This window comes from Macaca mulatta, chromosome 18 (genome assembly GCF_049350105.2).
Source record: "Macaca mulatta isolate MMU2019108-1 chromosome 18, T2T-MMU8v2.0, whole genome shotgun sequence".
NCBI classification, from domain to species: domain Eukaryota; kingdom Metazoa; phylum Chordata; class Mammalia; order Primates; family Cercopithecidae; genus Macaca; species Macaca mulatta.
The window spans coordinates 57,693,643-57,719,962 of record NC_133423.1 but is presented as its reverse complement, the minus strand read 5'-3'; the positions used below and the strand labels follow the sequence as shown (position 1 = coordinate 57,719,962).

General features: G+C 38.0%; 1 protein-coding gene and 1 long non-coding RNA gene across 51 annotated transcripts in view; one reads left to right on the top strand and one right to left on the bottom strand.

Annotated features, from left to right (window-relative positions):
- Positions 1–21,862, bottom strand: part of LOC114673690 (uncharacterized) — a 31,086-nt gene extending 9,224 nt beyond the window's left edge. Inside the window, exons 1-4 of the long non-coding RNA XR_013408221.1 lie at positions 21,738–21,862; positions 20,428–20,488; positions 14,434–14,564; positions 9,663–9,840 (exon numbers count right to left, since the gene is read on the bottom strand). This is a non-coding gene — a long non-coding RNA (uncharacterized LOC114673690). The remainder of the gene's footprint in view (positions 1–9,662; positions 9,841–14,433; positions 14,565–20,427; positions 20,489–21,737) is intronic.
- DTNA (dystrobrevin alpha) overlaps positions 1–26,320 on the top strand; it is a 412,319-nt gene that overhangs the window by 266,376 nt on the left and 119,623 nt on the right. For all 50 annotated transcript variants that reach the window (XM_077974984.1, XM_077974975.1, XM_077974980.1 and 47 more), the window contains 2 exons: positions 10,181–10,248; positions 20,455–20,535. In XM_077974984.1, coding sequence (XP_077831110.1) covers positions 10,182–10,248; positions 20,455–20,535 — 148 coding nt within the window. In that variant the 5' untranslated portion in view covers position 10,181. The remainder of the gene's footprint in view (positions 1–10,180; positions 10,249–20,454; positions 20,536–26,320) is intronic.

The window sequence follows — 26,320 nt, the reverse complement described above, 5'->3', positions numbered from 1 at the left end:
ATGGCCAGTAGCAGCCCCAGTATTTTTGTTCAGCACATTAGAATTGGACGAGGAAGGATCTATTTCTTTCTACTACTCTAAGATCTTCAAAAACAAACAATGGTTTAGAATTCTTTAAGCACCAAGAGTCATGCTAATACTGTCCTAAAACACTTGGGATTTTCAGGATGCAAGTTTCTGCCTGACCATCATATTGGGTTGTGTATCCAGGCACTCTGGTTCCCAGCGTATGAGAAGTGCCTTCTCCCACCATCACTCTTCCACCTTAGCCTTTGCAGGTCGCCAGCAACCTTCTTGCCCTGTCCCATGGGCAGTTGCTCTGTAGATGTGTCCACTGTAATTGGCTGCTGCCATTTCACTAATAGTTGGCACTCCACATAAAATAAAACTACCTTTGATTCTCACCAAATCCTGACTTTCTTCTCCTAAACCTGCCCATGCAAGAACTGTAATTCCTTTAGTTGTGTGTATATAGACATGAACATTTTGGTGGGGTCCATACCTTCATCAGCTCATTAAAGGGTCTAAAATCTTTAAAATATAGACAAGGCAGCATCATACCACTTAGCCAGCTAAATACCTGCTTGTGCTGTTGCCTCTTTGCTGGGATGCCAAGTTTCGCTCAGTCACTTGAAAAAATTTTGGAATTACATTTTTAAAAGTACTCCAAAATATTTTACTTTTATAAATGTTTATGCATATATACAATATACTCCCCACTTTGATAAGTGGGGTTCAAAAATTCAATTACAAAATTCAGGGTTGTCTTTCAAGGTTGTCTTATTGCAAGGTTAATAAAAAACAGTCTTCTAATTTGGGGAGGGGAACTTTTCAATTATTTGGGTTTTTTTTTTTCATTTATACCTAATCCTGCAGATTATTTGTTTTTATTTATTTAATCTGTAGGAAAAAGAAACAGACATGTTTTATGAATAGTAATGGCCTACGCTGAATTGAGAAAGTGCCAAATGATCAGAAGGCAGTCATTTCCTAATACCCTTTCCCCAAGACAAGGACTTGGCTACCCCAGCAGGAGGACAAGAAAGCCCCTCTCTCCAGTGTGAGGCTCAGCCTTCATTCCCCTGTGACAAAGTGGGCCTATGTGTATAACAGTATTGCTAGTGAGAAATACAGATGCACACACGTACACAGTCATTTTCCCAAGATACATCATATTGAATAAAACATGATTATCTGAAAAAAATCTGAGGTCCTGGTGCAGTTCTAAAGGCAGCAGTACAGCTGACCCCGCCTACGATAGTCTCCCCACAGGGACTCTGGAGGTCCTTTTGATCAAGCTCAACCTTTGGCAGGGCTCCCCAGTCCCTCTGAGATACTCTAATAACTTTGAACCTCACATGCATGACAGAGTCTGAATTTGGATCATCATCCTTCCAAAAAGTTCCTTTCTACCCTTGCCAATCTGCTCCCAGCCTGGCTCTGCAGTCTTTCCTCATAGTAAGGGGAGGTGTGATGTGATACCAGCTGCTATAAAGCAGAAGTACCTAGCCTCTTACCAAGCCAAATGAATCAAATGAAACCAAATGTCCTTAAGCAACTTGTACATTCTTACCCAGAACAAGAGGTTTCTTCCTGACTTGAAAGAACCACTGAGAGTAGTTCTGTAGAGAATAAAAATGGTTCTGTCATTTTTTAAATGGCATTTTTCTGTTTCTTAAAGTTTGCCTCATTAGTTACCCATATCAATGTATGTATGTGTTTATGTATACTTATATTCCTCTAAAAGAAAAAAATATCTTCTCCCTTGGCTCAAAGTAGATTTTAAAGTGGGTCTTGAGTTATAGAAACATATTGCAAAGCAGCATAAGAATTCCAACCTAACGTTGTACAAGTAAGTTCATGTTCAAACTCAACGAGCATATTTCCACTCAACCCTAACCATGTATTGGATGCACTTAGGGTGTTTTGTTTTGAAAAAAAATTATTTCAATAGTTTTGGGGGGTATACGTGGTTTTTGGTTACATGGATATGTTTTTTAGTGACTATTTCTGAGATTTGGTGTACCCGTCACCTGAGAAGCAAACACTGTACACAATATGTAGTAATTTATCCCTCGCCTCCCTACCAGCCTTCTCCTCTGAGTCCCCAAAGTCCATTATGTCATTCTTATGCCTTTGCATCCTCATAGCTTAGCTCTCACTTTAAGTGTGGATATACGATAATTGGTTTTCCATTCCCAAGTTACTTCACTAAGAATAATGGCCTCCAGCTCCATCCATGTTGCTCCAAAAGACATTATTTCATTTTGTTTTATGGCTGAGTAGTATTCCATGGTGTATATGTTATGTATACCACATTTTCTTTATCCACTCTTTGGTTGATGGACACTTAGGTTGGTTCTGTATCTTTGCAATTGCAAATTGTGCTGCAAATTGTGTCTTTTTCATATAATGACTTCTTTTCCTTTGGGGATTGTTAGATCAAATGATAGTTCCACTTTTAGTTCTTTAAGGGATCTCCATAGTGTTTTCCATAGCAGTTGTACTAGTTTACATTCCCAGTAGCAGTGTAAAATTGTTCCCTTTCACCACATCCACACCAATGTCTATTATTGTTTGACATTTTAATTATGGCCATTCTTGCAGAAGTAAGGTGGTATCTCATTATGGTTTTCATTTGCATTCCCTGATAATTAGTGATTGAGCATTCTTTCATATGTTTGTCGGCCATTTGTATATCTTCTTTTGAGAATTGTCTATTCATTTTCTTTGCCCACTTTTTGATGGGATTAGTTGTTATTTTCTTGCTGATTTGTTTGAGATCCTTATAGATTCTGGATATTAGTCCTTTGTCAGATGCATAGTTTGAGATTTTCTCCCACTGTGTGGGTTTTCTGTTTATTCTGCTGAGTATTTCTTTTGCTGTGCAGAAGCTTTCTAGTTTAATTAGGCCTCATTTATTTATTTTTGTTTTTGTTGCATTTGCTTTTAGGCCTTAATTATACATTCTTTGCCTAGGTTAATGTCTAGAAGAGTTTTTCCAATGTTATCTTCTAGAATTTTTATGGTTTCAGATCTTAGAGATAAGTCTTTGATCCATGTTGAGTTGATTTCTTAATAAGGTGAGAGATGAGGATCCAGTTTCATTCTTCTACATGTGACTTGCCAGATTTTCCAACACCACTTATTAAATAGGGTGTCCTTTCTCTAATTTACGTTTTGTATGCTTTGTTGAAGATCAGTTGGCTATAAGTATTTGGCTTCATTTCTGAGTTCTCTATTCTGTTCCACTAGGGTATGTGCTTATTTTTACACCAGTAACATACTGTTTTGGTAATGATTGTCTTGTAGTTTAATTTGAGGTTGGGTAATGTGATACCTCCATTTGTTCTTTTTGCTTAGTATTGCTTTGGCTATGTGGGCTCTTTTATGGTTCTATATGAATTTTGGGATTTATTTTCTAGTTATGCAAAGAACAATGATGGTATTTTGATGGAAACTGCATTGAATCTGTAGATTTCTTTGGGCACCATGGTCATTTTCACAATATTGATTCTACCCCTCCATGAGCATGGGGTATGTTTCTATTTGTGTCGTCTGTGATTTCTTTCAGCAGTGTTTTGTAGTTTTCCTTGTAGATATTTTTTACTTCCTTGGTTTAGTATATTCATAAGTATTTTATTTTGTTTTATTTTATTTGCAGCTGCTGTAAGAGGGATTGAGTTCTGGATTTGGTTCTCAGCTTGGTCATTGTTGGTGTATATCAGTGCTACTGATTTGGGTACATTGATTTTATATCCTAAGACCTTACTGAATTTATTAATCAGATCTAGGAGCTTTTTGGACTAGTCTTTAGGGCCTCCTAGGTGTGCAATCACATCATTAGTGAAGAACAACAGTTTGATTTCCTCTTTTCCAATTTGTATGCTCTTTATTTGTTTCTCTTGTCTGATTGCTCTGGCCAGGTCTTTCAGTACTATGTTGAATAGAAGTGGTGAAAGTGGGCATCCTTTATTTAGTTTCAGTTCCCAGGGGGAACGCTTTTAACTTTCCCCCATTCAAGAAGCTCTTAGTATGAATGCTCAGGTCCAACTCCAGATTCAGTAGCTCCAGGTACTTGCATGTTTGATTAGGTCTCCAGGCTAGTCTGAGGGGCAGTCATAGCTGAGAACTACTATGCTGGACACTTGATAAGGGAAACCAAATCCTGGATAACCCATCTAGCTGGTCGCTACACTAAAGTAGTGAGCTCATGCACCTCTCTCCAAAAAAAATAATAATAAGACACCAGTTCCAAGAGTAGAAGATGACGTGCAAAGTAAAAGACAAAGTCAGAAAGTCATTATAACCTTGTATTTTAGTAACAGCATTTTTGTACTGTCACGGGCTCATCTAGATAAAGGACTAGGAAGTAAAATCAAATGCAATTATATTTTGCCTCAGGAAAGAGCTCTGAATACTTTTTTATTATATTGCCAAAGATTAGGACTAGAATGTAAATCTGAGAAAGTAATATCAAAGGCCTTCCTCATTAACAGAAATGGAAACAGGCATTTATATGCCACCAATAAATCAATTAAAGGAGGAAAGTAGCTTGAAATGGCCTTCATTGTGGTTATTAACTTCAGGGAGTGTAGCAGTTGGGGATTGCTGAACGCAGCATTTTCTTGTCTTTCACCTGGAGCAAAATGTAGGAAAATAAAGCATGGTAATGCTGTCATCATATTAAACCCAAAGTCTGCTTAAGTGTTTGCTAAAGTGGAGCAAAACAAAGCAGAGCCAGACGTTTCCAAAAACATTGTCCCACTTCTGTGGATTTAAATCACGAGACTGTGAATCAGTGTGTGACTTGGTGTGTTTCTATGTGTCTGGTTTACATATATACGGACACTGGGAATTCTTTTAATCTCCCTGATTATTTCCAGTATAACAATGTCCTAAAACAGGAAGATTCCATTAAGAAATAATACACAAAGGAACTTCCCAGTGAGGTTTGAGAGAGCTGTGACCCTTCTCCATCCTCCTTTTGGCCCGTTAATCACCAAGTCCTATTTACTGTTTTCAGTTTACCAATTTCAGAACAACTTAATTTGCGTTGAACAGTAGCATCTGGAACAAGATTACTGGTAAATGGAATCTATACTAGCTTAGGGATTTAATAATTAACAGAAAAAAGAGAATTCAATGTCTTGTCATGCCAGAAAATACCTTAGGGTTTTTAGGCAGCCACTTTACCTTCTTGAGTCTTAAGTTCCTTAGCTATAACTTGAGAATGTAGTATCTTTTTGACTTCCTCACAAAGTTACAGGGAAAAGCATTTTATAATCTTTAATAAGTTATACAAATGTAAGGCACCATTAGTTTCAGCTTCTGCCTTTAAAATTTCTGATATGTCATGTGTAATAGTAATATGCATTTATTATGTATGGTGTTGGATGAAAGGTGTGCCATGAAGGAAGTAACTTGAGGATGTGATATTTCAGTGTGAATTCATTTCACTATGCCAAAATATAGTTCACATTTATTCTAACACCCTGTGCCCTACCTTTGGATTTATTCTTTATTTCTTACTGGTTCCCGAATTGGTTTACTGTTATTTCATCCTTCCCCATACATGGGGGCAAAGAGTGGGAACCATCCCTGTCCAGCGGTGCAACCCTCTTTTAATGACCATTCTGAAGAAGGGTGACTTGGTGACTTCACCTCCTACAAATTCATTAATGCCATGGGGGCAAAAGATTATTTCCTAATATGGGACAGAAAAAGCTGAGGTCCTCTCGTCTGCCATTCTCTATGTGGTCTGGCAGTCACCAAGTCCTATCAAATGTGTCTTCTAAATCTCTCTCAAATCAATGCTTTAATGCAAGACATGAGTCTCACTCCTGAAGCACAGAAGTATCCAACTCACTGGACTCTTGCCTTAGTCATGTGCTCCCACCCCTACCCTCCTACCTACCCAGTCTTCCTTCCATTCACCATGCTGGAGTTGTTTCTTAAACCTGAATCTCTATACATCAATTTCCTACTTAAGCCTTGGATGGCATCTAGCCTCGACTGGAAAGCCCTGTATTGTCTAAACATGACAAGGATCGCTTTCTAGATTTGATGCCTGTTAATCTCTGAAGTGTCTCCACTCACACTTGCACCCAGCAATATTGAGCAACTGCCTGTTCCCAAATGCACCATCCTGTTTCAAAGCTCCCGGCTTTTCTTCACGATTTTATTTGCCCTTCCTCCACTCTTTTTCATCTGAAAAAATTCCCATTTATCTTTTAAAATTCTGTTTCAGAGTCCCTCTTTCTTTGATCCTCTTTCAGATCATCCAAGAAATAAACTACTACATCTAACAGTACATATTTTCATTATGGTACATATTACTCCAAATTTTAATTATTTGTTAGAAAAATCTGTTCCCCCTTTCAAAGTTGCGAGCCTCTTGAAGACAAGGATCATGTTGTATTAATCTTTGGGTCTCAAGAAACTACCAGTGTATTTGACAAAGTATAGCTACTTTATAAATATTTCTTAAGTAAATGAATAGTTGGGTTCTTATAAGTGAAAACAACATATGTCCTGTATAATTTGTGGGACTGAGCTTTAGTAAAGGAAACATCTGACAGGGCTCATCACTTATTTATCACTGTTAGTTCTTTTCACCCTTTTTACATTTATATAATCTTCTTGTAAAATCTAAGGTTGCAAGCATCTTATGTGCATGAAGGAGCAACAGAAACTGACCAAATTGGGCTCATCGGTGAGCCATGTGCCCTGTGGCACACATTAGTGTCATCACAAATGGGTTATCTTCCCCTTCACCTCCTCCATATGACTTTGGGCAGCTGTTGTTGTACTGAAATTCATGAAAAGCAGAGTTCCTTGTCAACTTCCCTCATTTCAGAAACAAAACTGCTCTCTGTAAAAGCACCTGGTCCTTTCCCTACAGAATGACATGCTCTTCTCTCTTTCCAAGGCAGTGAGAATATAGTCAGGCATTGTGTGTCTCAGATCCCATTGATCAGAGTTAAATTGGAAACCAAGGAGCCCACAGTGGTGCTCCCTGCCTGTTGAACGCATGAGCTTACTTTGTCCCAGAGTCCCCCTACTGAATCAGTGTAAAGTGTAATCTAGCAGGCCTCCCGTTTTTACTATTACGACTGTGATCAATGGGTAATAGGTGAGTATTCTCAATTTTATCTGACTGCACTACTTCCCAGAAAATTCTGGGGGTAAAATGAGAAGTGTGTTATTTTTCTTTTATATTTATAATTATATTCTGTGCCTTCTATTATTTCATACCACAGAGGTTTTTCCTGTCTCTTCCAAGGTACCCATTTGACCTAGAAGTGAGAATTAATACCTATTGTGTAACTAATGATGGTTCTTTTACGAGTTAGTTAATCAAAAAAAATTAGGAATAAAACAAAAGTTGACATCAATGTACTTTGCATCTTTTTCAACTTCTTCATAAGACTTGATTTTGCTTTCAAATGTATGGTCCTAGATTATAAGCAATGTAAATTAGTTTCTCTCATTTCAAATAATTAATCTCTGAAACTAGTACAATTTGAATTTCACTCTTCTATAAGTCAGATTTGGGAGATATAACTGAAAGTTCATTTCATGGAAACCAAACTTAGCTTGTTTTGCTGTTTTCTCTCTTTCTTCTTTTTTTTTTTTTTTCTCTTTCATTATTTATTCAATAAATGCAAGCTGGCCATATCATTTGTTGGTTGGATTTTGCTGGGCACTGTGAAGAATTAAGATATGTGAGGTTAGTGCTCTCAAAACCTTACAGAGAAAGAGACAAAATGTTAAATAGGAATAGAGTTGTCACAACACCACGAAACAAGTAGTACAAGCAGCAAGGCCTGCAAGTTCAGATGCCAGTCTTTACCTCTGATATTTTCTATCAGAGCTCCCTGGACTGCCATCCTTTGTGATTTATTTTTAATCATTCTTTTCATCTCGTTCTAACACAGAGATCCAGGAACACATCACTCATTCTATCCTCTATCTTTCTTATTGCCTCAACTCTACTTCTGAGCTCTTGAAATAAACTTTGGAAGCTATATTCATACTACTTTGTGAAAGTCAGTATTATCTACCCACTTCTGAAATAAAGGAGATGAGGTTATATGAATTAGGAAGGGTGTGTTTTTTTCCAGATCTATATACCAACTTTACCTGCATATATGAAATCTTATAAAAAGCAAGTTTTTGACCATATTCAGCAACAAATTGTTACCAAATTGATGAAGCTTCATTAATAACTCTACTCCTTTTCAATAGTTATTTAGGATAGTCCCTGGTATATTATCTAACCCATTGTGAATGTGTGCACTCTCTTCCCTTGACTCCATAAACCAAAGCTGTTCCACAGCCTTCCTTCCCTTCCTGGCAATGGGCTTCACCCATAAAAGCATCTGGTCAGGCTACTGAATCAATTTGATAAACATCACTTTTACCACCATTTTTATTTTAAATTTTACCCTCAGTTGAGTCATTCTGTACACAGCTCATTACCTTTTGAGCAGTCTTCTGCTGTAGTTTTGTTAAATTTATCCTCAGGAAATCAACCCCTCTCATGTTCACATCTTTCTTTCCACTTCTATGGCTGTAATTACTTCATTGTGTCTTAATTGCTTTTATGCTTCTGTATCTCTACCACTACAGTATAAGCACCTTGAGGACAAGCACTGTGACTTGATCACTGTAGTGCACTCAGAGGACAGCGGGTCCTGACTTGATCACTGTGATGTGCTCATAGGACAGTGTGATCCTGGCTTGATTGCTGTGGGGCACTCAAAGTGTAGTAGGGTTCCTGGAGTATGAAAGGCACTCAGTAAAGACTTGTTTTATTTTCATTCATTTATTTTTAATTGGTAGATAATTACTGTGTATATTTATGGGGTACAATGTAATGTGTCGATCCCTGTATACATTGTAGGAAAAGTCAGTCGAGCTAATTAACATATCCATCACCTCACCAACTTATTTTTTGTGGTGAACGTGCTGTTTGTTGAGTGAGTGCTCAGAATTGAAAGGCAATGCATGCTGTGGAGATGCAGAGGACAGGCACCGAACCCAGGCAGTTGTAGAAAGTTGGGGAAGATTTCAGAGGAAGATAGACAAACTGAGATTTGACACCTCACCTTGCTGAGGGTGACAGCAAGTTGGCTTGGCATAGGGAGAAGACGATCCTGTCAGAAAAGAGCATAGACAAAGTCCTAGATTTGAGAAAGAGCAGAGGCCATAGAGGCACAGGCAAAAAAAACCCATGCAACTACACCTTTTGTTAACTATGCCTGAGAATCAAGGCAGAAGTCAGTGTGGTAGACATACATGTGCATCTATATATGTGCACATGAGAGGAAACTTTGGTTTTTAAAAGTTTAATTAGATGTAATAAAAAGTCAAATCCATCAACCTCTAAAACTCTTGATATTTAGCCCAAAGCCCTCTACACGACTAAACATATCCATTAACTTTCTCATTATTTAATTTTAATTTTTTCTATCATATTTTAATTCTGTGTTTTAACTGTTGGCATTTTAATAGTATATTTTATATAGTTCCACTGCAGACAATAGTATGGTTAAGGAAAGATATTTGAATCTAACCACCTTGCATGGAGTTGTTATGTACAGGAACTGTTGCAAGTTCCAAACACTCAACTTAGAAATGAACATTTAGAAAACTACCTGTTTATAAATTGAGGTTTTGAGTGCATAAGGAACAACTGGCAACAGGATGAGATGGAAGCCATAATGGTCTTAGAGTCCAAACGTCTGCATCCTTCATTCACCAAGTTCATGAGACTCTTGGTTTCATCATCTGTTGAATGGGATCCACAATATCTGTTCTCCAGTCTTAGGTATTCTTAAAATTGAAAGAGAAACTGAATGTGAAACAAATCACCTAACAGATGGTAGATGGTTGTATTTAGTTATAGCACAAGGTCATTTGCTACAGTAGTTACTTTTATGTTAGACGATAAAAATTTTATACCCCCTCCAACAACTACAACAATAATATATATGGAAAAATATGTGCAGCAATTTAGGTTAGTAAAAGTAAAGCTGTACTTTTTAAAACAAATGGTTTTCAATAGGTTTTCTATATGTTTGTTCCACAAGTACAGCAAGTATGTTTACAGAGAAATGGCTTCTTGCCTCAATAGCGTGAGGATAATATGTGTTGTAACCATTTTGTCTCATAGAATGATTGAAGATAGTGGGAAAAGAGGAAATACCATGGCAGAAAGAAGACAGCTGTTTGCAGAGATGAGTAAGTATGGATCTTTTAAGGAACACCCTGTAGTTTCCATTGAATACTCATGGAAAGGCTAGAAATAACCACTTATCTTTATGATACTTGTACTTTTCCTTGGATCCTAAGTCCCTTTCATGAAGTGTACATTTTGGCCTTTTTTACTTCTTACTTGGCAAGAGTTCAGTTAGTCAGTAATTCATCCTAATTTGTTATTAGACTGTATATTTTATATGGAAGAAAATGTTTATAGACCTCTATATTTACATTCACACATATGTGCACATACACAGACACTTGATAAACACTATTTAGTATTGACATTAATACAGTCCACTAAACTTTAAAGTCTGTGTTCATCCCCCTGCATTGTCATAGCAGCTGGCATATTGTAGGCACTAGATAAAATTTGTGAAATGAATTATTGACTTTCTTCCCTGCGAAGTGATATCATATGTTTACGTGGAAAGGAGAAGTTAGGCACAATTACTGGACCAAACTATAAACTGTCATTCAGACTTCATGTTCTACATGAGGAGAATCTATTCTGCAAACTGGTTTTTTAAAAAATACTAAGGAAAATAAAAGATAAAGGGAGCTTAGAGGTGACCTGCTACACAAGGGAACCCAAACTAAGTTACTGACTCCAGTGAAGAATCTATTCAATAAAGGCTATTGGTTTATGTAAGTGCACAGTTGCTGTATAAGTAATTGGTTGGTAGCATCTCCCTTGTAGACCATTTTTCTTTTTCATAAAGAAAAAGAACTTGACATTAGGGGGAAAACCACACATCTCAAGTTGAATGTTGTAAAGGAAAAAGCATGGTTCTCTTCATGTCTTTTTATCTCTTCTTCCTGCATATGGAATGAGGATGAGCAGGAGTGAGTGGTAAGCCTTTTTCCCTAAGAAGGCAGTAGACAAAATTAGGTTCCTACTAAAGATTGAAAGGGATTGGCAAGAATGAGGGTCAGAACAGAAAAAGTTAAGTCCCAGATAATAAGATTCATATTTTCCTTTATCATTCCCCAATAATCTGGTGGTACCAAGACAGCATTAGAACTAACAAAGAGGAAAGAAAATTAAAATTGATGTGGGGAATCTCAATCGTGTTCCTTGCTTTTTCCACTTTTAGAAATGTGCTTAGAGTGTTTGGGAGAGTTTCAGCCAGGCCTTGCAATTTCTTAGACCCCATGTGTGGTACTGTGTCTTCACCTGGAATTGTGGCCTTTGTGCAGTTACAAATCCAACAGAGCAAGGAGCCTAGTGAGTACCTGTCCATCTAAACAAAATCCAAAGCAGCACAGGTATCCTCCAACAGCACATTCTTGTATTAAAAAGGCAAGAGTACATCATGGGACAATATCTTCTCAGACACAGTAGAAAAAAATATTTACCCTAAAAAGGCAATAAAATCTCGGGGGAAATCTTTGAACTTACCATTATAACACTAAAGACTGCATCAGACAGCACACTGTAAGAACTATAAAAGTATGCTCGTTTCATGATTTTGTAAATCCTTTGAGTTTACGTATCCCAATGCTTTCTGAACCTGATATAGTGCCTGGCTCAGACAAATACATACGTTACAAATGTTTATTGAATTAAAATTGTCCAACTCAAAGAAAGCTCAATATGGTTTTTGGAGACACAGAAATAAGACAACTCTAAATTTTTTTTCAAGTGACAGAGACTTAGGAAAATTGTGCGTTCAGTTCCCAAATTATAAGTTTATCTTTTCATAGAAACATTACAGTGATGTCTTGCAGCTTTATTAGTTCTATGAGTTCTTGTGATTAATGGTCAGAATAGATAAACAAGCCAAACAAATATGTATCTTTCCTCCCTGGGTGTTCCAAATCAAATGTTGGCAAAAACAGCTAAACATGTCTGACCTTAACAATTCATTAGTTTGAGCAACATGTTTATATCAGCACTAAGTATGACACATCCACAATAAGTAGGATTCTGCTGGATAAAACAATTGGCTGGTTTCAAAGGGAGCAATTGATTTTGACATGTAGACTGTCATACAAAAGAGAAAGGTAATATCATTGAGAATGTGTTAAATGGTTGAAAAATATATGGGTATTCCAGCTGTATCAGCAGCACACCAAAGAAAGGAAAGGAAACCCTTAGAGAAGACTGACATCAAGATTCGAAAAGTAACTTCTAGGAACTTGTGCTTTCTAGACAGGGAGCAAAAAGGACTAGACTTGTAAATCTTCTCATCTAAGTATTATATAGAAATATTTAAAGAAAAAACAACAAAAGAAAGTGCCAATGAGATTCTTTGCTTTAGAAATTGCAAATGTGAAAGAAAAGTTCTAATGGACAGAGTTAAACAGGCAGGGAACACTTTTATCCAAGACTATTGCAACAGGGAAGAAAGACTGAACTCAACTTCCCTGGAACAAAAGGCAGGAAGGACTTTTAAGCACTGGGGAAAAATACTGGAGGACTTCGGGGAGGAGATTGGTCAATGTGATTAGGCCATCTGTTTGCTAATTGTCACATTTAACAGTTAGGCTTCTACCCTCTCGATAAGACTTGGAGATAGAGGTGATACCTCCTTCAATGATTATATTTCAAAGGGCTGGCACCCACATTCTTGAGAAAGACATTCCTGGGTTGTAAACTTGGCAAGATATTTACATCTCAAAGGGGCAGAGAAAGAATTTACAATGAAAAGTTTTCTAAAGTAAATGCTGTAAGAAAACAGAGGTCAGAAGCCTAGAGGAAGGAAGAAGTCTATCTAAAGTCAGGCAAGTTGAGGAGGTCTTGGTCTTAGAAAAGGTAAAGAACAGCAATTGATAACAAAAATTGATAAGAAAATTTGGCAAATTCAGGTGATTGCAGCACATACGTTTTAAACATTCACTCTGAGCTCATTACTATAAGCAGCAGAAGCAGGAAGAAACAGCAAAGAAATGAAATTAAGAGAAGCATAGACTAAAAAACAAACAGAAATAATAGCTTTATATAAAAAATTGGGTGATCACCTACTTTGGTTTAAGAAATTCTGTACAAGTTCTCCCTTAACCAAATATTGTCTTCACAATAATGCCGTAATTATCAGTTTGCTTACTACCTTGGATTACAGCTGAAAAAAAGAAAAGAAAAACCCTCTAGTTAACTATAAACGTCATCGGCCGGGCGCGGTGGCTCACTCCTGTAATCCCAGCACTTTGGGAGGCCAAGGCGGGTGGATCACGAGGTCAGGAGATCGAGACCATCCTGGCTAACATGGTGAAATCCCATCTCTCTACTGAAAATACAAAAAAAAAATTAGCCGGGCGTGGTGGCCGGCGCCTGTAGTCCCAGCTGCCTGGGAGGCTGAGGCAGGAGAATGGCGGGAACCCGGGAGGCGGAGCTTCCCGGATCTCAGTGAGCCGAGATCGCGCCACTGCACTCCAGCCTGGGAAACAGAGCAAGACTCCATCTCAGAAAAAAAAAAAAAAATATATATATATATAAACGTCATCCTCACCTTGGCTTTTTCAGCCATCAAATAAGTTTAGCAGCTCAAGTAAGTTTATCAGACTGACTTTTAACAGAATAAATTGTTTGCTCTTGGAATTAAACTCTCCTTTTCTGTTTTTCTACTCTCAGAGCACATTTACTTAGCCTTTTATGGTAGTTGTGAACATGTCCATACCACTCACTGCTGTGAACTCCTTTTTAGGGACAGACCTAGGACATGTACCTTCAAATCATTCACCTTAGATGCTGAATCAATGCTCGTTTAAAAGCCGATGGGGCACAGGATGGGTAGGTTTTAATGGAAGGGACGTGATTGGAAAACACTCTTTGAGAACATGGAATTCTGCCTAACAAGGTAAGGAAGGTCTTGGGGAGAAATGAGAGTGATGCCACTGGCCTCTCAGCAGAGGCGGGACCTGAAATCAAAGGGAGGCAAATGAAACTACTCAACAAATACTGTTTTTGGCTTTTGTTTTTGTGTATGTTTTGAGACACAGTTTCACTCTGTCGCCCAGGCTGGAGTGCAGTGACGTGATCTTGGCTCACTGTAACTTCCGCCTCCCGGGTTCAAGCAATTCTTGTGCCTCAGCCTCCCGAGTAGCTGGGACTACAGGTGCACCACCATGCCCGGCTACTTTTAGTATTTTTAGGAGAGACGCCCTGGGTTTCACCATGCTTGGTCAGGCTGGTCTCAAACTTCTGACCTTAAGTGATCCACCCACCTCGACCTCCCAAAGTGCTGGAATTACCGCGTGAGCCACTGTGCCGGGCCTAAGTACTGTTGAATTATTTGAAGGCAGGCCGTCCTTGAGAGTGTTGGCTGGAGTCAGCACATGCACGATTGGAAAGGAACCTAGGGCATGATTTTTGAAATGCACACTATGAATTTAAGAACACCAATCTCAAAAATTCAGAAAAATGACATGAATGACTCCGCCACCCTAGGTTATCATGGATATGATGACTGTTTTCACGCGCTTCTTCGTTTCTCATGTTCCTCAGTCTCTTTAAGATATTAACACCATGGATTGCCACCCGAGAAATTCTCTCTCTGTCACCACCCTAGCCTAGTCTCCTGCTTTTTCTGTCTCCTCTACTTCTCTCTGTCTCTTAGTACCCTCTAGACACTGAAGTCAGAGAATTTAAAGTTTTCTTCTTGACCATTTTTCTCCGTATACAATTTGTCTCTCTCTCAAGTCTTTACCTTTATTGCTACGACTCCTGAGTGTTCAGAGTCCCCCAAAACAACCTCCCATTTCTCATGAGCCAGCTTATCCAAAATAGCACATGAACTAAACTTCCCTTCCAGCCTTGCCTACTTGTTGTCAAGTCTTCTGCTAATGAAGCAGCTTGAGGAGGGCTCATTGTCACTCCACTAATAGTGCCCATCACAAAAATACCTATCATCCCTGCCAAGACGGCTGCCTTCTAGTGTTCCCAAAGCCACGCGGTCTTTTAACAACTGCCAAGCAGCGGGGCACAGTTCAGAAGCGAGGAGGACACTCCAGTTCCCAAGTTTGTGCCTCATTTTGTCACTAGAAATATAGAATAGCCCTACTTGTGCGGAGTCTCCTGTTGGTAAAATATTTCAATCTTGGCCCAGTCGAGCACACTACTACATTTTGTGTGCTTATTGATAATTTCTGGAATATACTAAAGCACTAATCCTTATATCCAACTGTCCTGTGGATATCTCCACTTGGACATCTTACCAGCAACTCAAACTCTTTAGCCCAAAACTATCTTCACCCATCAACAAACCTGTTCCTCCCTGTTTGTACTTTACTTAGCTCAATGGGGAAGACTCTATCCCATTCAGCTACCTAAGGTAGCAATTAGTTTTCACCCCTAAACTCCTTAACCTTCCCCTCAGTATCTCTCTCTCTCTCTCTGTCTGTCTCTCTTTCAGTATCTCTCTCTCTCCCTCCCTCCTTCACACACACACACACAGCCAGTGATAAAGTGTGGCAGAGTTCAGGCAGCAGGTTCATCATAGGCTTCATTTTTATTCTGTAAATATATGTTTAGCAAAACTTTTAAATGAATGAGATATTTAAGAATCAAATGGCTATATATTAATAGAAGGTTTTATAACAAGCTTTCAAAATACAGAAGGCAAAACATACAAAAACTGTGTGAAAATGTTCAGAGTGCAAAAGCTAAAACCAAAAATTAGGTAAGACTGGTTGGTTGATGTATTGGTTGATTGGTTGGTTGAATGAACGAATGAATGGGTAGGGAAAAGGTGGAAGGAAAGGAGGGAGCGAGAGGGAGTGAGAGAGGGAAGCAGGGATACAGGGAGAAGGGAAGAAAGAGAATCTTTTTAAAAAGGGCTAAAGAAAGGAAAAAATCACCCAATTTTTTATATAAGCTGCTAACAGTGCAAACAATCAGAGTTTAACTGTGTCTTTGTTGTCATATTTATTACTTCCTTCCAACTATGACATGGGTACAAGAGGCTTGAGGAGATGATGCAAGAGCACTAAGTTGCCTTAAATAAATTTGTTTTAGTTTTTCTTACTATGAAAAGTTTCAAATATATGTAGAAGTAGAGAAAATAGTATTTATCTCAACCCTTAATTATGTATGCCATCCCCCACTGTATTAGCATGAAGCAAAACTAGGAAATCACTTAAATGAGTGGAATCTCCAGATTTAAAGAATTATATCCCAGTGATACAATTCAGAAAACAACCACTATCCATTATTTCGAAAAATAATGAAGAGTACATTGAAAAAAATGGATGGGAAAATTCTGTACTTTTTTATTAAAAAGTATAGATTCTTTGGAGTTTAGGGTATGAACTGGTTATAAGTTTTGTAATGAAATGGATGTTTTTCTAGATCTTGGCCAAAATATAGTAGTAATTCTAGACATGTCAACATGCTAAAAGCAAAGATTGCTCTGCTGATTTTATTTCTTTACTCATTTATTTAAATTCTATCTTTTTAATAAATAAATTAAGTCAGCTAATAACACTTTTTAATGAGATTACCAGACTGCTAGATCAGGAAAATACCATCTGATAAAAATTAACATTAATTTCAGCAAGATATTGACAAAAACTCTTAGACTGTGCATGTGTTGGGGAATTGTGGACTGGGTCACAATACAGTTAGGTAGATTTATAGGGAATGTCATGACCATGTCTAAAGCCACAACTAATGGGTCTATCAACTTGGAGGAAGGCTTCTAGTAGTATCCTGGAAGGCTCTGTTTGTGGCCCTGTTCTGGTCCTTGGTTTTAATCAGTGACTCAAATGAAGACACAGAAGTCACACAACTAATCGCAAGTAGGTTTGGGGGTTTATAAACTTTCAAGAAAAGACCACACATGTAAAACTGGGTTAAGTTCATGGTTTGTTGGGGCAGAGAAAAAAAAATTTATTTTGACAAGGTAGCTAAACAGAGTAAGAGGCTATGTATCATATCTCAGCCCAGCTTCTTCTGGTCCCTTTCTGGATGGATCCTGCAGTTAACACATACATTGATTGTGCATGGTTGTGTGCTGCTATATCTGACACACTAAATTTTATTGTTCACCATATCCCTTTTAATATTCAGGGCTTACATCATCAACCAGGAAGAATTTATACAACATTTATAGACCTACAGACCTCTTCCTGATTCTTGAACAAAACACAGGGTCAGTTAAGTCCACATAGTGATAGGACAGGAGAGAGCAGTCAGTGCACTTCAGGCCCAAAGCAGCATCTCCACATCCTTCTTTACTGCATCCTGGAGAAGTGCACCTTTGCCATATTTCCCCCAGGACTTCCATCAGAGGAAAGTGCAGAGGTGCCAGGGTTACTGTGCTCAGAGGGTAAAGTCTTGCGGAAACTGAGAAACTTAACTATGTAGCACATCACAAACCTCTTTTCATCTGGAGCTTAAATCATTATGCTTGAAGAACTTACACAAATAATCTATGCCCCTAATGTTTTCTTTTAAGTGATTATTTACAGATACTGAGACTCTCCTGATTGCTGAGCCAAACTTAGCACCAATAAAAGTACATCCTCATCTGGGAGCAAAGGCAGATTTAGCATTCAGGTATTTCTGATAGTCTCTCTGTCTCTGGTTATCGGGCACCCTAGAGAGCTCATTCCCCACATGAGTCTCTCAGATTTACAGAGGGCATGAAACTGGGAAAGATTTTTGAAGTTCCAGTGACAACTGAAGAATTTTAAAAGATTCAGAAAAGTTCAAAGTATGAGCTAAATTTTAGAAGTAACTAACCAGATACATACGAAGTCCTACCCTTAGCTCCAAAATAGGCATTTAAATAGCAAATAGAAAAGATTTGACTTATATAGAAGTGCATATGATTTTTCAAAGTAGTTTTTTAAATGAACTTCAAACTTAATAAAAGTGGCATAATAAGCCATCTATTTTTTCAAAAAGATCACATTAGTTAGGAGTCCTTATCAAAGGTAGTAATAATTGCTTTCTATATATTCTATACAGGTAAAGCAATCGCTATTGGGATTAATTTCGGACACCTAATTTTACAGAGATTTTAGCCAGTCACAGAACAGGGTGACTAGAATGTTTAGGGGTCTCAAACCATGCTTGATCATAATGAAAATAATAATAACAACTGCCATGAATTGAAGCCCTACTGGGTGCCAGACAGATAAACACTATACCTGAAATGGCCGTGGAGTTGAACATCTTTTACCCTAAAAAAGGCCAAGGAGAAGCTACCTGCCCAGCTAAATTTTAAAGTCCATGATGACAAGAACTTTTGCACATAATTTTCAGATGGTAATGAAGACACTAATAATGATAATGTAGCTGCTTTGCAATATTTGAGAAATGAATTCTCAAGTGGCAGGGGGAAAGAGTATGTGACTCCAGGGGAAACCAGATCAAATAAGTTGAAGTTACAAGGAGGCAAATCAAAGCTCAAACATAAAAAAGACACTTCTATCACATATTTTTGTTCAGAAATGGCCCATTTACTGTTAAGTGGTCATTATGTTCCCAGTGCAGAAGTCAAGACTTTATATCTGTCTATTACCAGCCAGTAAAGTTGATATTTTTATCTTGTTTTATCCATGAGGAAATTGAGATGCCATGGAAAAACTTGGTGAAACTCACACAACTGGGAAGTGACAGAATTAAAGTTTACTTACTTTAAAGTTCATTTATTTTTACAAGTAATAATCTTCTCTATCATTAGAAATAATCCTACATGGCCATTGGCTAAATGTTCATCTCTTGAGAACATTTCTAAGGGAATTCCTGCAGTGGGTGAGGAGAGTTCCCCATCTCTTTAATCCCTCAAGTGCTCAGTGTCGCTAAGCCTGTTTGTCAAATAATAAGCTGTATTAAGAGTGACCATTTAATGATCTTCTTGATAAAACCACAAAGTAATAGCACTATTGACAACACTTTCAGTGAATCTGAAGATACTGGTTTGAGTTGAGGAAATGCTAAATCCCCTAGTGAGGGACACTTGCTAATTCATCCTGAGTTTCACTGGGAAAGCACTTAATTGGCCTTCTAATATCATTGCTTCCAGGATAGTTCATTTACTTGCTATTCTGTTTTACTCTAAAGGATTCACGTAGCACATTTTATTAGTATACGACTGGTAAAGATAAAAGTTCAATACATGCCTTTATATCTGTTATGAACCACAAACATGGGCTTAGAAAAAACAAATATGTAGAAACTGAGAAAAGCAGACATTTATTGAAAGTCTAATGTGTTCTAGACAGTCTAGAGATTAACTCATTCAAAGGAGGGTGGGCGGAATACTAGGAGCTCAGGTCTTGATGTAACAAGCAGCCCATATGCAGGGTATTGAGACGAGACTGACCAAGCCTACCTAGGAGAGATTCTGTGGTAGAAAGTAGTGGGCAATGTCCTTAGGTAGGTAAGCCAGAAAGAACCTGCAGACAAGCTTGGATTCTGAGCAGAGCTTTTAGACCTGATGTTCTGGGCATCAGGAGCCATGCTGGACTCCTAAGTGGAAGAGTGCAATAAAGAAAGTAGTGTAAGAATACAGTGAATATGCTTCAAGTTAGGAAGGAACTGGAAGCCACAATAAAAAAAAGGGTAGAGGTTGTTTTAGAAAGGCATCTCTTCCTCTGAGAGTGACAGGAAGGATCGCAAGAAAGTTATTAGTAATAAAAATGAATACTTATGCAGCATTTACTGTGTGCCAGACAGTGTTTAAGTGCCTTAGGTATATTCACTCATTTATCCTTACAACAGTCCAGTGAAATAAGTACTACTATTATCATCATCCCCCTCTTCCAAGTGAGAAAATTGAAGCTCTAAAAGCAATTGGCCTAAGGGCACACAGAGAAGATGCTCAACAGTTAGTACATGGTCACCTAACAGCCACGTTCTAATGACCAATAGCAATGCACTTTAAATGCTTATTTGATGATAGTATGTATATGATCTAGCTGTTTCACTGTAGGTCACAGCTTGAGCAGATTGTTCTCAGAAGTGGTGGATACAACAGGGATGACACTGTGTTTCTTGATCCATGAATATGGTTTACAACCTGATCTCCAATGTTGATTACATGTGTGTGCTCTTTTTCCCTAGAACCTGAAGAACCTGTCCTTGAATAGGACAGACCTGTTCAATTCTTAAAGTTATATTTATATTCTAATAAAAATAAAATTAGGTGTAAGGATATCTGCAGTTGTTTTATTTGTAAACATTGTAAATTTCTTTCTGCGCACATGGCATACCATATGTGTCCTTTTTCCCCGCACTAGGGGCTCAAGATCTGGATCGCATCCGACTCTCCACCTACAGAACAGCGTGCAAGCTTAGGTTTGTTCAGAAGAAATGCAATTGTAAGTATGCCAGTTGATTGGTCTAATTACCATCAGGAATCCTAGAGTTTACATTTGGTACTAAGTTTATTAAACTAGATTATCTTACAAATATTGATAATATTCATATATGTTTACACAACAATAAAAGGGGTATTATGCTGTAGAAATGGTAGAGATGACTCCTAAGTAGCCTTGAAATCTGAATTATGCTTAAATACTAAAGCATATGAACTGTTTAGTTCATACTAAAAAGATAAACCTCTGGATACATATACAATATAATTCTGACCTTGGAAGGGTTTAAATCTGGATGGATGTTTTTCTTCTTTTCTCTAACGTTGGTATCATAAATGCAGTGCCATCAAAATGGTTTCCAAGAACTTTATAAAATATCAAACACTAAATCCCCCTTATATTTGTACTTTCTGTTACAAGGACAGGAAAATATTTTAAAGCTTTTGGAAAACATTTAAGTTTTTTTTCTGAAAGAGCAAAATTAGCCCTTTGTGTCAGAGTTTTAACTACATTTGCGTACATCAGACAAAAATAAGAAAAGAGACAATACTTAAAGAAGCAAAGGAACTTGCTCCAGTTTTTTTTCAAATGTAAAAATGTAAGCAGTAAGCTAGATCACTAGTCACAATGAGCAGTCTTATCTCTGCTGGGCCAACACCTCCATTGTATTACCATATCCATTTTCTCTTGGAAAAAAATATTGATTCATAGTTCATATGTAAGAACTTATTCTTTTCTTTTTAAAAAAATACTTATAAAAATTAATAATGTCTCATTTTTTAATTAATACTGGATGAATTCTTAAAAATGAAAACCGTAATGTTCTCCTGATACACACACATAATTCTACTGTAACTGGCATGGTCATTAGACTCACGGTAAAGGTAGAAACCAGGCGTCTCCACATGTCTACCCTCTCAGAGTCTCCAGCAGGTGTTTCTTAGGGCCCTGGGCAGGCCACCTCAGCCCCAGGCTTCTAGGCTTACAGCTGATCATGACTGTGAGGATGCAAAGTATGCATCTGTTCCTCAAGTTCTCATCTACATCTTATTCCCCAGCCCCAGTGGCTAAAAATGGGACTAAAGTTTGGGGAAGGAGAGGTTAGAAGAAAAATATAAGTTGGCTGTCTTATTTTCATTTTCTGTTGCTTATAACAGAATACTTGAAACTTTGCAATTTATAAAGAAAAGGAATTTATTTCTTACAGTTATGGTGGCTCAGAAGTCCAAGGTCAAGGGGCTGCCTCAGGTGAGAGTCTTCTTACTACTGGGACTCTCTGCAGAGTCTCAAGATGGTGCAGGGCACACATAGCAAGGAGGCTGAGCATGCTAACTCAGGTCTCTCTTCCCCTTCTTATAAGGCCACCAGCCTCACTCCTGTAATTACCTATTAATCCATGGGTGGATTAATACATTCATAAGGACAGAGCCCGCATGACCAATCACCTCTTAAAAGCCCCACCTCTCAACACTGCCTCATTGGGGATTAAGTTTCAACACGAGTTTCAGAAGGGACAAACATTCAAACCATAGCATTGGTCACACATCACATATGTGTTTTGACTCCTCACAGGAAGCTAAAGCAATCTAAAATGAGTAGTGAGAAAAGTATTACAGATGTTGAAAGAATTTCTTGCTCTATTTGTAGTCCTAACGAGTCAATGAAGCCATTTCCAGTGCTGGTGTTAGGGGCCAAGGAAAATGTTCCCACATAAGAAGTTTCCTCTTCCCCCTCAAACACATCACCCAGATTAAAAACAAAAGGAAGAATCTCCATGTTTTCAGCAATTAAAAGGGATGTGATTGTCCCACATTCTTATCATGTGTTACCACTACAATGGCTTTAAAATTGGAGGGGAAGGCAGAGGGTAAGTGGTAGGAGCTCTGTCCTCCTTAGAGCTTTGCCAAGCAGAGCCTTCCTTAGGCTCCTTTCAGGAGAGCTAGAGATTTCCAATAAAAGACTACAAAATGGTAAGAAGGAACCCCCAGAAAAAGCAAAAAAGGAAAACAAAGAAAAGAAAGAAAGGAAGTGAAAGGAAGGGAAGGGAAGGGCTCAGGGAATCAGGGACTTGGCAACACTGCACTCAACATTAAGGTAGACACACCGTGTTGTCCCCAGTTGTGGTCCACAGGACTTATCCCATGCCTCCTGCTCTCTGAGAAAGACCCTTTCTCATTCTTGGCCATTTCCTTTTCCTCTTTCTATACTTTTCTGGTCCACATCCTTATCCTGCATCTAGAATTGTCTTGGAATTTCTTGAAAAACAGTAGGGAAGAAGTGAGGATGCTAATCCATCCCTGGGTGAAAATAGAAGCTTATACCTGTCCAGTGGCCCTTCAGTGTGTCCATTCACTGACCTCTTAATTCAGTAAATGTATAATGAGCTCCTGCTATATGTTTGATATTGTGCTAGGTACCAAGGATATTGTGATGATGAATGACATGTAATCCCTGCCTTCAAGTTGCTCAAAATCTAACTGAGCATGTGGACTTTTAAGCAGATGTATAAAACCATGTAGAAAGATAATGATAGAAATATGTACGTGGTATGTGAGAGCTTCAGGGAGTCAGTGCCCTGACTTGTTGGGGATGAGGGTCCATGGTAGGACTTTCCTAGAGAAGGAGATATCAGGAAAGTCTTACTTGTTTTACAATGTACCTTATAAAATTCCTGTATTTCAGGATAAGAAAATATATTACATTCTACAAAAGTTAGACAAAGTTAAGGTCCAAGGAAGAAAAATAAGCATATTGTGAATGCTTTGCTAAAGTAAGCTTTTAAAAAATTGTTTCTACCCTGATCAGAGGCATTAAATGCAAGTACTATATGCCTTTGCAGAGTTTTCCTTTCTAACAATAAATACAACAGTTGTGATATTCAGAGGTATTTGTAAAATGCTTACATAATTGATCTTGGCTTATCTTAATCAAAGTTGCAACCTTCCTTCTAGAAAGTTAACCAACCAGAAGCAGTGATGTTTACATGACATAACATTAGTCAACATTGAATATATGACCTGATTAGAGGAAAGTAATTTTAGTCTGCAGTAAACCTAACCCACAATAAATTATGATACCTTATAATGGAGTTTTACTCTACAATAAAAGAAATAAGAAACAAAATGTAGGTAGCATATTTGTAAGTGCTTTTTTTTTATTGGAGAGTATCTTATTATGTTTGGGCTGCTCTAACAAAAATACCATAAACTGGGTGGCTTATAAACAAGATTTATTTCTCATAATTCTGGAGACTAGAAAATCCAAAATCAAGGCACTGACAGATTTGGTATCTAGGGAGAGGAGCCTTCTGGTTCATAGGTGGCCCCTTCTCACTGTGTCCTTCCATGGTGGAAGAAGCAGCCCTCTGGGACTTTTTTTTTTTTTTTTTCTTGGACAGAGTTTTGCTCTTGTTACCCAGGCTGGTGTGCAATGGTACAATCTCAACTCACTGCAACCTCCACCTCCCAGGTTCAAGTGATTCTCCTGCCTCAGCCTCCTGAGTAGCTGGAATTACAGGCATGCACCACCACGACTGGCTAATTTTGTATTTTTAGTAGAGACAGGGTTTCACCATGTTGGTCAGGCTGGTCTCGAACTCCTGACCTCAGGTGATCTGCCCACCTTGGCCTCCCAAAGTGCTGGGATTACAGGCGTGAGCCACCGCGCCTGGCCTGGGGCCTCTTTTATAAGGGCACTAATCCCCATCATGAAAGCTTTGCCCTCAAGTCGTGATCACCTGCTAAAAGGCCCCACCTGGTAATACCATCGCATTAAGGGATTAAGTTTCAACATGAGAATTTGGTGGGGACACAAACATTCAAACAAGAGCAGAAACTTATTATAGTATTTACTTCATAGAAGTCAGTGGATCTTCAATGAAAATAGATTGTTTACTTTTAGCTCCATACCTTATTTAAAATTCATTGCATATACTAACAAAACTAAGTATTAAAACTACATAAAGGAGGAAAAAACAAAAACTGGCTCTTGTAAAGCTATCACCTAGAAAAAGATGAATATTGTCTGGATAAAGCACAGACTGTGTAGGTTTTCAGGAGATTTCTTTTTTAATCTATTATCTAAATCCAAATTTCATAAATGTTGGTTAATTCCCTATAGTTCCTTCCCCACAGCCCTTGCCTACTTTGTTTATGATTTTCCATATGGACAACTGGCTCCTATCACTGACATTCATGTTTATTTTCTTCTATTCAATTCCTAATGAATGCCGAGAATAATCAGTTCCCAGGGTTCTAAAAGGACTCTGAACAAGTGGCCACTGTCACCCATGAACTAAATGTGGCCCAGAACCTACTTTTTTATAGAGAATGAACTAATGGATTTTACAGATGAATATTTGTAATCGATTCAATAATGGAACACTAACTTGTAACCCCAATTTTTAAAAATGTATACTCCCAAGAAGAATTACATTCTTCTCATTGATAGGCCAGTATTTTCTTCATGTACTCAATTATTAGATATTTAACTTCAGCAAAAATGTTGTGTAAATTCTTTTTCTCTCTTGTTATATATGTACTGATATAATATCCCTGATTTTGTCTCTTGGTCCACAAAAAGAATGTTGACCAATCCCTGCTGTAAAAGACACTTGTAAGGCTGTATGTGGTGGCTCACGCCTGTAATCCCAGCACTTTGGGAGGCTGAGGCGGGTGGATCATGAGGTCAGGAGATCGAGACCATCCTGGCTAACACGGTGATACCCCGTCTGTACTAAAAATACAAAAAATTATCCAGGCGTGCTGGCGGGTGCCTGTAGTCCCAGCTACTTGGGAGGCTGAGGCAGGAGAATGACGTGAACCCGGGAGGCAGAGCTTGCAGTGAGCCGAGATCGCGCCACTGCACTCCAGCCTGGGCGACAGAGCGAGACTCCGTCTCAAAAAAAAAAAAAAAAAAAGACACTTGTAAAAACCCATCTTTTTTTTTTAAGTCAAAGGGTTCTCCTTTCCAAATCGCTTCTTTCCCTTACCATTTATCTTTGTACCCTGCCATACCTTCCCCATGGTGTAACTGGCACATTCTCTAACAGAATAAAATAATGAGTGTTTCTAAAAAATTAGGGGACACCAAGTTGATTATTTTATATTCTAGAAGGAATAGAGCAGAACAAAGAATACAAATAATATTTTAAATAATCCTTTTTAATCAATAGTCTTCTCTTTAGCTTCCAGATTTTTTGTTAACTTTCCACAAAAATTAATACCCCATAAACTCTTATAAGGATATATAAAATGGCATCATCTCAGCCTTTATTTTAGACAAATAGATGTTTCTACTAGAACATTATTTCCTTGGTCAGCATTGACGTGGTTAATGATCCAGATAGCCTGTAATGTCAGCAGATCTTTTTTTTTTTTTCAGAAATTACTTTGGAGTCAATGAAAGGCAGCCCTAAATTCGTGAACAACAAAGGACAACAAGAGAAATAAATCAGAAATGTCTAATCCCTCCTGTTTAATAGTAGGAACAAAATTCAGAAGGCAAGGGAACACTCTATCCTACACCCACAGCTAACATTGCACCATCTTTTAGCCCTATTGGTTACAGCCTGAATTTTCTTTCTGTTAGTCATATCAACTAAAATTTAATTAAAGTTTTGTTTAAAAGGCCAAGAGGAGTCTATAATTGTATCTGGGCTGTCAGAGTTTCTCAGCATACTCTTCTTCTAGAAATTGAAATATTTTAAAGGTATCCTTCATTCAGATATGTTATTAGAACACCTACTTTTTCTATGTTATTATCTCTGAGTTTATTTTCAAATTTCTTG